At 44.5% G+C, this 17194-nt stretch overlaps 1 protein-coding gene across 1 annotated transcript in view; it reads left to right on the plus strand.

Annotated features, from left to right (window-relative positions):
* ADARB2 (adenosine deaminase RNA specific B2 (inactive)) overlaps window positions 1–12005 on the plus strand; it is a 268729-nt gene extending 256724 nt beyond the window's left edge. The window contains exons 7-8 of the mRNA XM_075550899.1: window positions 8924–9102; window positions 11829–12005. Coding sequence (XP_075407014.1) covers window positions 8924–9102; window positions 11829–12005 — 356 coding nt within the window. The remainder of the gene's footprint in view (window positions 1–8923; window positions 9103–11828) is intronic.
* The last annotated feature ends 5189 nt before the right edge of the window (window positions 12006–17194 follow it).

The raw sequence follows: 17194 nt of genomic DNA on the forward strand, positions 1-17194 counted from the left end.
TATACTTGTCATTAGATCCAATGGACTTAAACAACTGTTGTTTGCCACAGTGCTGAGTTTTCCACGTGTTTGTGTGTTGTGAGAACTTCATAATTGACCCAACACTCATGCTTGCAGTATTCAGACACCTAAAACTCTTGGCAAAGATCTTAGATAGGACTGAGACTTCGTGTCAAATAAAAGATTTTGATTGGGTTGCCTTCTTCCTCTGGATAGAAATATTGGAATAATTTCAGGGAGGTGAGCAAAGTGGAGGTTGTATTATCTAAGTGAATTGTATTACTAAACCAAGCCAAATTCGCTACCAAGTTGATTCCTACTGATAGTGACCTCATGGGGCAAGTAGAACTGTCCCTGTGGGCTTCTGAGACTGTAACTCTTTACAGGAGTAGAAATCTTCTTCCTCTTTTTCTCAAGGTGTCTGTTGGTTTCAAACTGCTGAGCTTATGGTTAGCAGCCCAATAGGGAATCCACTGTACCACTAAACGAAAAACAATTGAGTCAAAGCCATTGAGTCAATGCTGACTCATAGGGACTTCCCTTGTGGGTTTCTGAGACTGTAACTGTTTACAGGAGTAGAAAACCAAATCCCCCCCCCCTCGAGCTGCTGGGGGTCTAAAACTGCCAAACACGTGGATCACAGCCACGACACCACCCAGGCTCCCATACCACTAAACTATGAGCGCTCCTTAACTGGGTGACTAGATTGGTGGTAATGTACTGCTTTGAGGAACATAATGAAATATCTCTCTGTATTTGCCTTTAACTATACATGCAGTTCTTAAGACTTCAATTTTATCTCGAATCACTTGATGTCCAAAAGAAAACACCGTTTCAGGAGTTTTCTCTCCCTTTTATTTTCACAGTCCTCAAACAACAGAAGGGGAAAAAATCAAATACAAACTAGGCTTTGATTTCTAGACCTGAGCAAGTATGTCTTCATCTTATCCAGTACCATCTAAAAGAGTTATTTACAATGCAAGCTAAGACTAAGTGCGGTAGGCAATTTGAGTCCTGGCTTATTTAACTCTTTAACCACTTTCAAAAGCGCAATCCTTCAAGGCATGGAAAACAATCAAAAATATTGAATCAGTGAATACATACATGAGCTTTTGAGCTATGGGATATTCTCAGCATGTACTCAAAGGGAGAGGTGCCCCATGGTACTTGGGATATGGATTTAAGATTATAAAATCAATACATAATGAGTGAGATCATATAAGTATGCAAAATTCCTTAGAAACAAAGTCTTTTCCCGGGCTTAATAAAATAGAAAGGCCAGGAATCTGGAAGAAACCTAATATGAAATATTTTAATATTTCTATTTTCACAGGATTGTGTCATCTAAGGAACTGTATGTGTGAATGTGATGTAGGAGGAGGGGAAAACTAGGAGAATTGATCTGAAGCATAAAAATGGGAAAGACGATCAAAGAAGCACATTTGGCTGCCACTGTTACGAGTGGCCATCCAGTGGATTCCCACTGCCGACCACTCTGTGTCTGAGAGACTGGAAGGGTGCCTAATGTTGTACCATGACTCAGGAAATAACCCCCCGCTCAGCAGTTTCCATACTCACTTCTCATGAGAAGAAATAGTCTGATGTTAGAAAATATTTCAAAATAAAACTCACTTCCCTTGCTCCATCATGAGTAAAAGTTACCATCTGACCACACTTTGACCATTCAGGGTTTTTCTTCCTGCAAAAAAGATAATATATCGTTGAGATTTACATGGACATTTAGTGAGCTCATTACATATTACGTTGTACAGTGGTAAATTTGCATGTGATTTTAAGTGAGTTTAATACTTGTTAGTCTTCTTGGTTAAAATAAATTTTGTAATTAATTACAATATCAAGAACACATGAACATTGCATAGCTTTACTTTCAAGACGATAAATTGGTTTGCTTTTATATTTAGTCCATAGTTGAAGGGTTGCCTCTGCATTAAGAGAAAGACGGGGCTTTCTGCTCCCATACAGAGATGCAGCCTACGAAATGCAAGGGGCCAGTTCTACTCACCAGGACTTGGTATCAACCTGATGGTAGTGAATTTCATTGAGATCATAATAGCAATCATGTCTTGTACATAACACCTGATATTTCAAGGTGTTCTTCTCTGTCTCATTTGATCTTCTCAGCATTTGTGAAGTAGAGAAGTTATAGCTATCAGAAATACTGCCCCCACCCACCACCACCACCACAAAAAAGGTCAATTGCATGAGTAACCAAAGAAACAACTAGAACACATGTCTCCTGTGTTCCTAAGTCAACATACGGAGGTATCTGGGATGTTACAGCCTTCCATTTTCCCCTCGGAAGTAGTCATACAGAGATTAATACAGAAACTTGTTGCTGGTTTTATCGTTTTATTTCCTATTTAAATAGAGGTCTGTATGGTTGTTTCCTCTGTGGGTAGTTATAGGATTGGCTCTTGATTCGTGGCAACCTCACGCCCCACAGACCACCAGTGCCTGGTCCCGTGCCCCCTTTGGCGCCATCGGCATGGTAGTGGCTACGATGCCAAGGCATCCCCTGAAGGGTTTCCCTGGTTTTCACTGTCTGCGTCCAGCGCTTCGTCTTTCCTAATGACTGGTCCAAAGTAAATCAGTCCAAGCCTCCGCATCCTTGCCTCGAAGGAGCTTTCTGGTGGCGTTTTTTCTAAAAACGCTTTGTTGGCTCTTTGGGAAACTTCTTGTAGACGCCATATTCTTCCCCCACATCCTAGTGTGACTACATCCTTCTCCTCTGTCTGTTTGCTTTGTCCATGCGTATTGGGCGACCAGAAAGACCACGGCTTTGGTCAGGTGCACTTTGGTCCTCCGAGTGACATTTGTTTTTTTTAGTTCAAGGATTGTTTGTTGGTCTTTAGGAGTGTTTTCCAGTCCAGTCTGTTGGGGCACCATGCCCTGGCCCCAAAGTCCACTTTCAGCATTCCCTGGGGACCTTGCCGCTCCATTCCCTTCCTGTTCCGCTGCACTCCCCCAGTGCTTTGCCTCGGTGTGGTGGGGTCAGGTGCAATTCCCATACTGTGTCTTTGGTGCTGTCCCCTGTAGTGTCATTGGTCACTGAGGGGCATCATGTCTCATAGTGGGGCCAGCCATGTTGTCTTCTCTGTGGACTGGCTGCTGTTTAAAACGTTAAAGAGAACACTTGCAGTCGATTTGCCCAAAGCAATGCATCCTTTGATTTCTTGACTTCTAGGTGCATTGGTATATATTTTTAGATGTATAATCAGATTGTTTGTTTTGCATAATCATCTGTGTGAATTCAGGTATTGTTTATGTCCAGAGCCATTCTCCTCGGCCACACACTGCCTTGCTTTTTCTGTACATGCCAACAAATTGGAACTGAAGCTAAAGGGGAAGTGTGGTGAGAGTACTGGTGAGGGATGAAGAAGCTGCCAGTCTGGCAAGCTAAGTTACCGGGCTTCCATCAATTCCCCCTTTCTCTCGGTGTTAAACCACCAGTGTTTCTTCCTGTCCCCAACTCTCCTTTGTGTATTGAGCAGAACACAGAGTCTGGGTTGAATAGCGTGTGGTGGCGGCTTTCCCGGGCACCGTCCTGGCTCCTTTGGGGAGCCAGGCAGCCGGAATGTTCCAAGAGAGCTCTGCCAGGGCTGCAGCTGGGGTCCTTGCCGAAGGCCAGGTGTGTCTGTGTTGAGGGCCAGCAGCAAAGTGGCAACACTATTACACAACAAAGTGAGAGGAGGAGGAGGGAGGGAGCTGGCATAGCTCGCAAGGGACCCAGGGAATTCTGATATCAACAGCAGGCGAGCCAAGACTTTCCTCCCTTGAGTTCAGAATTTAGAGCTTGGCAAGAAGGCTTGCGGTTGGAGCTCTGAGCATCGGTGCCCAGTCCTGATCCTTTCGGCAGACAGGGAAGAAGGAAGGGGGAACTGGAGAGGAAGCCGCATCCGGAGGAGGGTGCGGGTTGATGCTCTGGGCAGGCAGCGCGGCTGCAGGGCAGATCGGGAGCTGTGACTCCCGCTCTTTGTACCTAGTCATCCGAGACCTCAGCAACTGCGTCCTCTTGCCAAGGCAGTCCGTGCCCAGTAGGACAGCCCATGCTGCCAAGGTGCCAGATTGCCTTCCCCTGCCAAGCTCTCAGGGGTTAGTAGCTGCCACAGTGCATAACTTCAAGAAAAGAGAAAGAGCTGACGTGAATGAAATGAGCCGGGCCTCTGATATTGCTTGGCCGTGACCAGAAGCAGCTCATGCGGTGATTTTCCGTGTGGTGATGAAGGACTCTAGTCCCAGTGTGCTCTGTCCAGGAAGCCCTGCATTGTGGGAGGGGCTTAGGGATGGGAGATTGCGCTGCGCGGGAGGGGCTTCAGACCTAGTCCCTGTGCAGTTGAGATCGGAGTGAGTCTGTTCCCGAGGTGCATGGCATTGAAAGCTCATCAAGAGAATGCTCACTTTCTGTGTCTGAGAATGGATGGCGTAGTGGGTTACGAGTGGGACTGCTACCTACAAGGTTAGCAATTCAAACCCACCAGCCTTTCCTTGGGAGACAAGAAGAGGCTTTCGTTCCCATGAAGATCTACAGCCCCCGAGTCCCAGCGGGGTAGTCCTACTCTGCCTTCTAAGGTTGCTAGGAGTTGTAATTCATTCAATGCAGTGAGCTAGTTGGGGCAGCCACCGTTCATCTGTCAGTGGGGCATGTCTGTTGCTGTGATGCGGAACGGATGTCAGCAGAGTTTCTGAACAGAGATGCACTAAGAAAAAATTCCAGTATGCTACTTCCAAAACTCAGCCAAATGGCTCACAATGGCTGATGACAGCTAAAACGACAGCAATGTGAGTTCCAAGAAGGCAAAATGTCCTTACTTTGATGAAAGGATCTCTCTCACTCAAAGTGCCTACACCAAAGAGCCCGAGACGATCATTACTCAAGCAAACCTAAATGACACCTCCCCCTCACTTATCGATACGGGTAGGTTCCACAGATCCAGCTGCTATATGAAACTTGACATCATGTAAAATGGAGGATGACTACATCGTTGCATAACTTCCAAACCACTTAGAATCATGACTCAGCCAAGTTGACATATAACCTAAACCATGACAGTCACTGTTACTCTTGCCCTACATCTCAGCGATCGTTACTACCAGGTTTCTGTCATTAATGAACAAATCGTTTTATTTTTTATAAAGAGCGAGCAGATTTTTTACTATTGCCATAAATGTGAAATGTCAGCTAATGAGATAGTTGATCGGTGAGATGTAGGCAGCTTTTTCTTGGATTGCCTCACCAATGCCAGGGCTCTCTCCCCCAACAAGTAATGATGATTTGCTCTGACCCTTGATCAGACTTCTGCTGGCCTTCTAAATGCCGTTAGTCCTGTGTTTCTAAGCACCCCACTCCATAAGATGGCATCCGATGAATAAGGGACACAATTCCATAGGTCTCTTACTTCCCACAGTACATGGTGCAGCCACTGGAGTATGGGGTCAAGAAGAAGAAGTGAGGAAGAGACAGATCTGAGGTGGTCTTAAGAAAGGATGCAGTGCAGAACGGGGGGAGGCAGGGGCTGTCTTAGTTAGCTAGGCGGCACAATAGAAAGACCGTAAGTGGGTGGTTTCATAGACCATGAATTCATTTTATCAGCACTCAGGAGACTAGATTTCAATTTCAGGAAGTAAATCAAGAAGAAAGTGCTCCTTCATTCTAAAAACTGGGACAATCTTTGGCATTCCTAAACTTGCAGGTGTGTATCTCCATCCTGTCTTCCCCCACCCGTGCCCCTGTCTCTTATCTAATCATTTTATAATTTGGAAATGATTAGCTTTAGGACCCACTCTACCCAAGAAAATCCCCCAGTTCCAAACAGGGCCACCCATAGAGGACAGGAGTTAGAACCTATTTTCATGGAACACAGTTCAACTCATAGCAGAGGTTAAACTAATCTATACACCATGGAACCGAGGGGAAGGAGGTTAGGCTGGATTTAGGGGAAAGAGTCTTTCTATAAGAAGCCCTGGAGGAGCAGTAGTGGGAGAGGAGTCAAGAGACCTTGAAAGTAGCATCTGGTCAATGTTCCTTAATAAATTAGAAATTAAATATCCTGTAATATCATCCAAGTGAACAAATGAAAGATTAGATTCTTCTCACTTTTGCATGCCAGACTGAACTTCCTTCAATGTGACTCTGAGCAGAGACTAGGACATATGGCATGCCCCTTTTAGAATTTATTAGGGTTACATATATTATGTATGAAATTGCCACAAGGAAGTTTAGAATATTGAAAACATCTGGTTGGTTTTCACCTGGGAAACTGCTCCTTGCCTCTAAACTGCTGCAGCTTATTTTTCTTCAGATTCTTTTCCTCCTTTGAAGGTTACAGTTTGGCAAACATAACCTTCAGAGCAGAATCTTACAGCGCTCAGCACTCTCAAGAGGAGGTCGCTCCTGGGGCCTCCAGTAGGTTGCCACACTTCTGTCCCCTGTGCTCACCCAAAGATTTGTAATCAGAATTAAGAGCATCACTCAACTCTGGAGAGGAGTTGAGGCTGGGGCTGAGGTCAGAAGTTAGAGTGTCGTCAACCGTGTTGCTAGGGTAGGTACAGTCGCTCCTGCTTCGCTATCAGTTTGTCTGCCGTGTTGTGGTGGCTTGGGTGTTGCTCGAAGCCAATGTCACCAGCATTTCAAATACCAGCAGGGTTTCTCAAGGTGAACAGGTTTTAACAGAACGTCCAGACCAGAAATAGACTATGAAGAAGAAATAGGAGCTGTCTGTGTCAGGAAGCGGGCACTGAAAACCTCATGAAAAGTAGCAAACCACTGGTTGGAAAGCACTCCAACTGTGACTGAAGAAGAGTTGCCTTCTCACATTTCAGTCTGCCACAGTGACGTGGGTGGAGTTAAGCTTTCAGGCCCTCCCCTTGCTGATGGGGCAGGACTCAAAGGGAGAAGAAACAGCTGCAGACAGACCAGTAGTCTGAACGGCAGAGAAAAACACTCAAGGAGACGGGCTGAGACAGTGGCTGCAACAATGGGCTCAAGCATAACAATTGTGAGGATGGCTCATTCTGTTTGATTCAAGAACTGACTCCGCGACATCTATCACAAAGTGCAGTCCAGTTGCTCCGTTTTCCTATCTGCTTTGTGAACCTATTACTGTAAGGATTGTGTAGCCCGGTGGGCATCGGACAAGGTGGGAAACATTTTGAAACAAGGAATTCCATGATTTTTTTTACTATTTCAGGACAGAGCCAGTTGAATGAGCACGTAACCCTGTGCTCAGAAGGGCCCTGTGCTTCCTTTAGTGCTCTGCTGCTGTGGTCTCGGGAGACCCGATGGCCTATCATGCAGCTCACTGCATGGTCAGTAGTTACAACCCACCTGCCACTTCTTGGGAGAAACATGAGGCGTTTTGCTCTCCTAAAGCTTTATCTCTCCCGAAACCCAAAAGGGAAGTTCTGTGTGTTGGAATCTACTCAAGGGATGTGAGTTTGAATTTTGGCTTGATTGTCATCTCAAAAGTCTTAATTTTGAAATGAGAGTAGTGAATGTCTCTTTTGCACTCATTCATTGCCATTTGGTTGACTCACGGCAACCCATAGACAACAGGGCAAACTATTGCCTGGTCCTGCTTTGTCTTCAGGATTGTTGATGTATCTGAGGCCATAGTTTCAGCCATTGTACCAAGCCCTCTCATTGAGGGTGTCTTGGACAATGTGCTGTGGTGTATAGGGCTCGTGTTGGCTCATTTCCAGAAGTAGATTATCTGATCTTTCACCCTGGTCTGGAAGCTCTGCCGAAACCTGTTGTGTTAGTCTGGGTACATTAGAGAAACACCTACAGAAATTCATATGTATAAGAGAGTTTTATATAAAGCGTAAGTGCACATCAAGAAAACATCCCAACCCAGTGCTGCCTAAACCCACAAGTCCAATATGAACCCATATGTCCAACACCAACTGCAGGAGGAAAGCCAAATAAATGAGCGTGTAAGCATCTCAGCGCTGGCAGGGGTCTCCACACGGCTGCTCCAGCACCCAGGGCTGCATTGGGATAGGTCCATGTGGCTTCTCCTCAGGGATGTCTTATAGGAAGTAAGCCTTGCCAGCTGAAGCAAGGACCTAGCTAAGGCAGTTGCACCCTGGTCCGACCATCACAAAGCAAGAGACCCGAGAACTAGAAAGGTGAAGCTCACCAAGCCATTTATCCCTCCACCTTTCAATTAAACCCACATGTCCTTATCGGCCAGGTTGGCACAATAAACTAACTACCTCACCTGCCCACCATGGTTAACCCTGCTGGTATTTGGAATACTAGTGACAGAACTTCCAACATCATAACAAGAAGCAAGACACCACAGTGCAGCAGAGTGACAGACAGGCGTTGGCCCTTTCATACTGGGTCTTATAAATTATGTGATCAGTTCTGTTTCTGGATCACATCTCTTGATTACATGTCACACGTGTAGCTCTCTCTTCTATCTTGTTTACTTGGATATTTTCTAGACTACGGGTCTGTCTGCCATTCTTTACCGCCCTGAGGACTTTGCCTGGTGCAGCGAGTGCCTGGTGAACACAGGTTCTCAGATTGCTGTCTCTTCATTATTTCACTCAGCAAATATTTATAGAAAGAAAGAAAATCTGGGCAGCACTTTATTATTACAAGCCTTCCCATACAATCTTTGAAATTAAAAGGTTCTAAACAGGCCCCGGCAATGGTTCCTCACAAGAGGCTGTCATTATAGTTTGGCTCCATTGTCAACATCCAGCCCGGGAGGTCAAAATGGTGACCTCAGCCTGAACCGACCAGGTTTTAAATAGGAAAAACCAGGGCTAGGTGTGCGTCAACACCTCCCCCCAGCGCAAGCCAGGCTTTATTTCCCATTAGCTGGTCTCGCGGGAGCCTTGTTTGGGGCCAGGAATATTAATGCTTGGCTGCTTTCTATTTCTCTGCTGACAGGAGTGAGTAATGCGGAAGCGCGCCAGCCAGGAAAATCTCCCCCCTTCAGCATGAACTGGATTGTGGGTAATGCGGAGCTGGAGATTATTAATGCCACCACAGGGAAGAGGGACTGTGGGGGCTCATCGAGGCTCTGCAAGCATGTGTTCTCTGCCCGGTGGGCAAGACTTTATGGTAAGGTAGGTCACATGTATTCCTTCCTGGGGGCAAGTTTGCATTCAGATTGGACCAGGCTCGAACCTTGAGCACAGTTCACAGGGAGTTAATCACGTGAGCTACAGCGAAGGCAGCACATGACACAAAAACGAGCTCAGGTTTTCGTTTCCTTCCCACAGCTGCCCAGGCGGACAGGGTGTCCACCATAGACTTAAGCTCGGGGGCTTTGATAGGCAGACCCTGGCCCACAGAGCAGCATTGTTTGCTGTCACCTGGGGCCACCTATGCACACGCGAAACATGTTTCTAGAAGAGCAAGCAGAGAAAGAAAAGAGCTAATCCCCGAGTACCTATGTGCTCCAAACGCTCCGCTAAGCGCTTTACACATGGCATCCCATGAAAACCTGCCCAGAAATGCTTCCCAGTTTCGGTAAAAGGAAACAAATGCTGGGGAGAGTCCAGGCAGTTTCCCCAAAGTCACTGGGTAGTGGATGTCAGGGATGAAGGAACTCGCTTCTCCCTAGCTCCATCATGCCTCTCCCACTACAACGGTGCTTCCCAACGCGAGGGATGCCACATGCAGAGGGGTGCTAGCGCCAGCCAGGCGCCCTGAAAAAGCAGATACTTACACTTTAGCCTGGATGAAGGGTTATGATGCAAAAGTTTTTCATTGCCAGGGGTGTGTTGTGTGCAAAGGGGGCAATAAATGAAATAAGTATGGGAACCTAAACAAATGTTTAGGAACTCACTGCCATCAAGTCAGTGCCGCTGCAGGGCAGGGTGGAACTGCCCCTGGTCAGCGACTGCAACTCTTCATGGGAGTAGAAAGCCCCATCTTTCTCCCTCGGGGAAGCTGATTTTTTTTCTTACTATTTAAAAAATCAGTTTATTGGGGCTCTTACAGCTCTTATCACAATCCACCATCTATCTATCCATTGTGTCGAGCACATCTGTACCTATGTTGCCATCATCATTTTCAGAGCAGTTTCTTTCTACTTGAGCCTTGGAATGGCAGCTGGTGGTTTCTAACTGCTGATGTGATGGTTAGCGAGCCAACCCTCACAACTGTGCCGCAGGCCTTCTATGGAAGACACGAATGAGTCCGAGCTTGACGGCCTCATCCTTCTGCCAAGAAATGGCTGCTGGGTTTGAACTTCTAGCCTTGAGGTTACAGCCCAACACCTAACACACTGTGCCACCACCGTTCCACTGTCTCACAGAACAACAGATGGTAACCAAAAAAAAAAAAGAACATGCAAATACTTTGCTCATTTTCCTACACTTTCTTATCTGGGCAATGACTACAAATGGGCATGTGACAATCGAGAAAGAAAGGCCTGGCACTCTACTGCCCAAGATCAGCCAATGCATGGATCACTACCATTTGAAATGCTGTTGATCATGAGCACGGGCAAGAGCGGCAGCATTTTGTTCCCCTGGGGGGAGATGGGGGGATTGCCTTTTCCACCAGTTGGGGAGCCTACTTGAGAACTAACAATAGCAACAGTGCCTACAAAGAATAATAATAGTGTTGTGGTCAAACAGAAACGCAAGATAGTGGAACTGGAACTTACAATGTTTGTCACTTCAGAGGATGCTGAAAATTGCACAGCATAGTTCTTTAGTGACAAGGACGTCTGTCTCTGGCCTAATGTGCCACTAGGCATTGTAAGTGAAGATGTGTCAAGAGCCAGGCACCCTAAACCTGTGACCACAAGGCCGCAGCCTCTCCCAGGTCTGCTCTAGGGCACCTCCATGCTTCGAGTCACTGAGTGCTGTCTGGGCTCAAACTCTGGTTGATCAGAGGAAGCCACTGAGTTATTCTTGCTACACAAAAGGAGCTTTCCGCTTTTCCATAAACTCAAGGTGATATCAGCCTTTGTGTGGAGAGCTTGACTACCCGAATTGTCTCTGGAAGATCCTTTAAGATCCTTCAGTGTGATCCTCTCTCACCTCACTTGTCAGCAGCCGCCAGACCTCCCTGCTGGGGCTTGGATTGAAGCTAAATTTGATCTTTGCCTTAGGCTGCCTAGTGGTGCAATGGTTAGGAACATGGCCACTCAGCAAAAGGTCAACAGTTCAAATCCATCTGCTGCTCCAAGGGAGAAAGTGGTGGCAGCCTGCTAGCATCATGAACTCTATCCTGTGAGTCAGTTCGAATCAAAGGCAATGGTTGGGATTGAGTTTTTTGTTTGGGGGTGGAGGGTTAGGGTTTGGGGGTGGAGAGAATGTATATTTATTTGACCAATGAAACACCCTAGTTCTGTTGTCTTCCTGATTGGCTAGCAATATAATTTCAATGTTCTTCATATCCTACCTACCACAATGCTGTGTTCACTCAAAAATATATATATAGTTCTTGCCTCCTCCCACCTCATGCACCTTTAACATATTTTGATCTCCCAGTCTTCATTCTGAAAGACACACACAGTGTTCCTAGTTTTAAATACCAAGCCAGGTGTATGCTTAATTTTGCTCACTAGCCATTGACATTTTGGGCTAAGCAAGGTTTCCTTAAAAACTAGGTTTTCCATGCTATAACTTGGTAACCCCAACTGTCACTCTTTATGATGTTGCTCTTTGGGTTTGTTTGCTTATTTTCAAGGAAGACAGAAGGAAAGTGGAGGAAGCCTAAGACAAAGAGCTAATTTTTTTTGTTTATGAAATTTCTATAAGCATGTGATACATCTGGGATAACTTCTGGTTTCTACCCAGTCGTTTATTTGTCCTTTCTTGATTCTGTTCCACAGCTGAGCACACGGACACCAAGCCATGGAGACATGCCCTCGATGTACTGTGAGGCCAAGCGAGGGGCTTCTACCTACCAGTCTGTTAAACAGCAGCTGTTCAGAGCATTTCAGAAAGCTGGGCTGGGCACCTGGGTGAGGAAGCCACCAGAGCAAGATCAGTTTCGACTCACTCTCTAAATCACTAGACTCCTTTGCTGTTCGACCGGAGTGAAACGCTGGAGAAGGCCAGGCAGGGTGTGTGTGTATGTTGGGGGGGGGGGAGCATCAGGATGGTGTTGATCAGTTACTTGTGTTCATTTTCCTTTGGTATTCCAGAAATACACGAGGGTGCAATGTTTGAAGGAGCAACAAAACTTGAATTACGAATGAGTTGCTTCTCAGATGGCTGCTCCCCAGATTGCTAGGAGGGGGGAACTCTGTCAGCCTCACCTTACAGACATATGTGCAGCTGAACTAGTTCGATCTCTTCCTCAGAGGGTCCAAGGGAAAGCTTCTATTCGGGCAGAAGGAGCTTGGTTGCAGCCTTGACCGTTGCTATTGAAGCTTGCCAATTAGAAATAAACCTCAGGCACCATCTCCTACTTTTCCCTCTCCTTTAGCAAGGCGTTTGAATTTTGTTAGCACAAGTTGATCTGCTACTTCAAGACAAGCCACGGTGAAAAGCCATGGGCTCCTCCCCAAAGAAACCAAGAAGAGTGCTTAGTTATTTTTCATTAGTCATTGAAGTTTTGTCCTGCACCAACTTCCAAAAGGGACGTGAGATACACAGTGTTAAAGTCTGCTTAATTGGTCAAGAGCAATGAAGATCCCTCTTGCAAAGCAAAGGAATGGTTAGCCAAGGCACCAAGGAGTTGACATTGACACTGGGCAGAAACTCTCTCTAAATGCCCAGTAAATGAGTATTGCAAAATGATCCAAACCTATTATTTAGTCAATCACAACTCTTTGATTCTTCTGGCAGATCATAACCCTTGGGGAAATCTGAGTTACATAAGAGTTCATTATTACCCTACAGCCTCTCTCCTAGTTAATAAGGAAACGGAGTTTTAGACCAAAATATGACTTTTTACCCTAACCTTTTTTATTAGCAAACCCAAAAACCATAACATTTTTTAAACTGGAGGAGCTACCAACTCTCTGTCCTTTTGGGTACTCTAATCACCATTTGCATGAAAAAAATGTTTTTAAACAATTCACTTAAAGAAACTGTCATGATGCAAGAGGCAGGACTCCGCCACCTTTGGTGCCGGCCACATACAGCCAGAATCCCGCAGTCCATGGCTGGAAAATGGATGCTTTAGGGATCTAACCTGAGTATCGTTCTTCAGAGTAAGGGTATGGATTCACATGCTCTGTTCGTGTAAGAGTGAGGACCATCGTTTCAAATATCTTCACTCTTTCCATTTAGCATCAATGTGTTTCATTTTAGCATTGAAAGCTCATTTATAACCCCTAACATGCTATTTGATGGGTCTCTAATTTCTCCGATTAAAAACCCATGTCTGAAATGCATTGTGCTAAGTGGCAGAGCTTGGTAGATGCCACCTCTAGAATATGGACTTCCCGGTTAGAAGCCCAGCTGAGAACCCCTCTTGTGCACACCTGGATTCGAATGTAAGTTTATCTATCCCCTGACCCAAGAAAAGCAAGCAGAGTATCATGTTGTATATATTCAAGCATAAGTTACAAATAGCATCACCGTGGGGGGGAATGAAACATACTGAGCTGTAGATACTTGTTATAAAAATGATAAGTAATAGAGCTAGTCATGTGGAAATGGAAACTTCTCTTGAGGTTGAAATTAAAATCAAATCCATTACCTGTGTTTTTTGAGAAAGCGGACACTGTACTAGACAACTTCTTCAAGATAAAGTTTTTGAAAGATGCGAGGACTTTTTTTCAAGTAAATTGTTCTTATTAAACGTACCCCAAAAATTGAGGAAATAAAAATGAATTCTTCATTCAATATAAAGCAAAGATCAAGTAGCCAACTTATATTACTTTCTGATCATTTGACCTATCACTAGATGAAGTATAGAGAAATCCCCTAAAAAAATTGAAACTACGTGAGAGTTGGTTGTGTGGCTGAGATGTCCACCTCTCGAACTCATGAAGCCCCTCTCTGAAATCACGAAGACATAATCAGTCCTGGTTGATAGCTATGCCCTGCACCTTGCATTGCTAACATGAATGAGCAGCTGCTTAGGGAAGTCATGTATGGTTTGCAGAGCAGTGCTCCAAATAGTGTTCCTTCTAGACTAAGGAAATGCACATTGACGATAGCACTCTTAACCATTACAGGGAAAATAAAGGATCAGTGGGCCATAAACCGGCATGATGGATATCCCCCAGATTTCCTGACGAAAACGTTGGAATCACTCACCTACCCAATAAGACTCCATAATGTCTGGATTTCAGCTATTTAGTTCAAAAACACATTTTATCTAAGGTACAGAAATTGTCGAAACAACCCAAACTTCACTACAATACAAATATCCATTTCTGGAAAAGCCACCCATTAACTCCAATCTACCCATTAGCACTAGCCTAGGGATTCATTATATGATCAACGGAAGACTCTTTGGGGGGATTAAGGCTCTGTGGGAGAAGATTTCTAGAAATAAGGGAGCCTGAGCTTTACTGTCGAGGACCTGTCCGAGTGGGTACCAGGGGAGATGGAGAGGCGGAGGAACTGGACCTAGTTGTGGAAAAAAGGGGCTAGGGAAAAAGAAAGAGGATGAGATGACTGGTAATAAGCAACATGCTGGTAAGCTGATGATTGGCAACAGATGTTCTTTCAAGGACTGTGGGAAAATAGAAGGTGGTTTAAGGTGAGTAATGAAATGTTGTAATGCTTCTAGTCTCTGAATAAATAAGTGGCCAAATAAGGGCTATATTACCATGAATAGAATGCACTGCCCAGAAGTTGCTCCTGATTGGCAGAAAGCAGACAGTCAGGAAGAGTCCAAGTCATGGATTCTAGGTAGCATCAAGGGTGACAGCATGGGGGGAAAAGACCCCGCCCACGCAGAGACAGAAGATCTAGTGGTAGAAGTCTAAGGATTTCATTCTCACCGCAGTACTCCTTTTCGGCTGGCTCTACCCTTCCTTTGTAATTGGTGACTAGCCCTCACCTGACAATCCAGTAGGGCAAACAAAAGCTCTAAGCTCCCTGTTGTTAAATTTTCTGTATTCTATATTGGTACCTATTTTCCTCATGATCCAAGTCTACATAAATCAAAAGCACCTTTACCTGTCACCAAGGCATGCCTGTTGGACAAATTTCCCTGAATCTTAGGCTAAAAGCCAGGGCGTGATCATTTGTGAGCTTTTTCATAGGAACTGAGACCAAGAGGAAAGCCCGCAGGCCACAAACTCTGCTTGTCCATCACACAGGGTTTCATGACCATGTATAATATCAAGGTTTGAATTTAGGGTTTCTTTGGTTTTGTTTTTGTCAAGGAAAGGATTTTCAGGTTTATTCCTGTGATTCCCTTTAAATCTGTATATATCTCTCATGCCACCGCTGATTTTGTGACGTCTTGTTCCTCAGCTGAGTTACTTTTCAAACAAATACATAGTTCATATTTTTCCCACAGAATTTCATTTTAACAAGAAGCTATTCTTATCAATAAGTTAAGTTTTTAAAGAGTTTTTGGTATAGTATTTACCATGTCTGGAGAGCCATAAACAGTCAATACATAGTCTAGCAATGCCCAGAATAGAATAGTAACAGTATTTTGATGAAATCCTATTTTTAGATAATAAATTTCAAGATGTGTCTATAGTCTCTTGTTAAAATATTAAAAACTAAAGTAGACATTTTTAATTTAGAAGAACTTATATAATCCTTTTTAAGCCATTCGAAGGAAATAATCCATCTGGTTGGCCCAAAGTTCAAGAAATACTCGTTTCTAATAAATACCAAAGGGAGGTTAGGTAACGTCCTTTCTTTCGTGTAAGTAACTAATTCATGGTTGTGACCACCGCTTTAGAAGAAAAGTCTCATTGAAACACACCGGTGTATCTTTGCTGGTTTCTCCACTGTCCTTCCCTAGTAGCGTGTGATGAACCATAACCAGTCCTGGATCTGATAATTCACTGTCCGACACATTTTTGAAAAGTACTCAACTTTGAGTGTTTGTAGAGCTCATGGTTGTGAAAATTTTTAAGCTCTACATAGTCCAGAAAGGGCTAGAATACCACAGGACCGCACCGCGCTGGGACAAATCTGCCCCTCAGATGTCTTGCTAGTGTTGTGTGTCCCAGACAGAGGTGCTCTGTATGTGGAAGATGGTGTGGAATACAATGGATTAGAGGACCAGAGATGGGCCGCGGGCCTCTGTCCATGGTACTGACTCTTAGTTGCCAGCTGAAGCACTTGTTGGGGATTGAAAAAGGCGAAATAAGAGACAAAAAAGACACAGTAGGTTACTAAGAGAAAGACCATAAAGAGCAAATGGAATCTTGTTCCCATATTGTTATCCAACCCCCTCAATTCTAGGAAATTGGAGAGATGTGTGGCCCCGCTGCTGCCCTTATTTATTCTTTTTGTTTTCTTTCTCATCTTCCTGACTCGCTCCCCTTATTCTCCTCACCACTACCCTGTCCCTCGACCCATCTTGCTCCTTTCTCTGGATTCCTTTGATGAGGGTTGCCTGCTACTACTTAGTCTCATGCACAGGCGTACCCTGAGCACTGAGCTGATCTATGGCATCCAGAAGATGCTCATTAGGCAGCATCTCCCGGTGTGTTCTTGCGACATCTTGTCTAGAGAGATCCCAGAGTCTGACCTCCCACCAAAAGGAACACTGCTGGTTATATCTCAGAAAAGCAAACCAAATAATGCCATCCCAGTAGGGATAAGCAGACAGTTTCAAACCCCGGTGAAAGAAAGACTTTATTACCCAGCTCATCTATTTTTTTCCGTAGAAAATTAAACTTAGAGGGGTGAGCTGTCCTTTAAAGGAAAGTATAAAGTGACCTGGGTTCTAGTGCCTCTTTTCACGCAGGCCTAGATTTCTATCATCCACAGAACATTCATCCGTAAAAGAAACTAAGTGGACTCTTTCCCAGCAGTGCCCAGTTAATTTTTTAAGCAAAATGACTTAATAAATAGTAATTCTTAAGTGATGGTATGTACATAAAAAGCATGATTGAATGGCAATATTGTACTAATGGATGTACATTTGTAATATTTGTAAAAAATCCAAAACTTTAAAATATGAATTTACATATGTTAATTTGCTTCTAAGTTCTGTACATTGCACTTCAGTGATATCTGATAAGTGAATGTTTCTGTTAAGTGAATAAAAATATCAAGTAAGATTGTTCTTTCCTGGATTGTGGAGTCTTTTTCACCAATC

This window comes from Tenrec ecaudatus, chromosome 5 (assembly GCF_050624435.1).
Source record: "Tenrec ecaudatus isolate mTenEca1 chromosome 5, mTenEca1.hap1, whole genome shotgun sequence".
In the NCBI taxonomy this organism is placed as follows: Eukaryota; Metazoa; Chordata; class Mammalia; order Afrosoricida; family Tenrecidae; genus Tenrec; species Tenrec ecaudatus.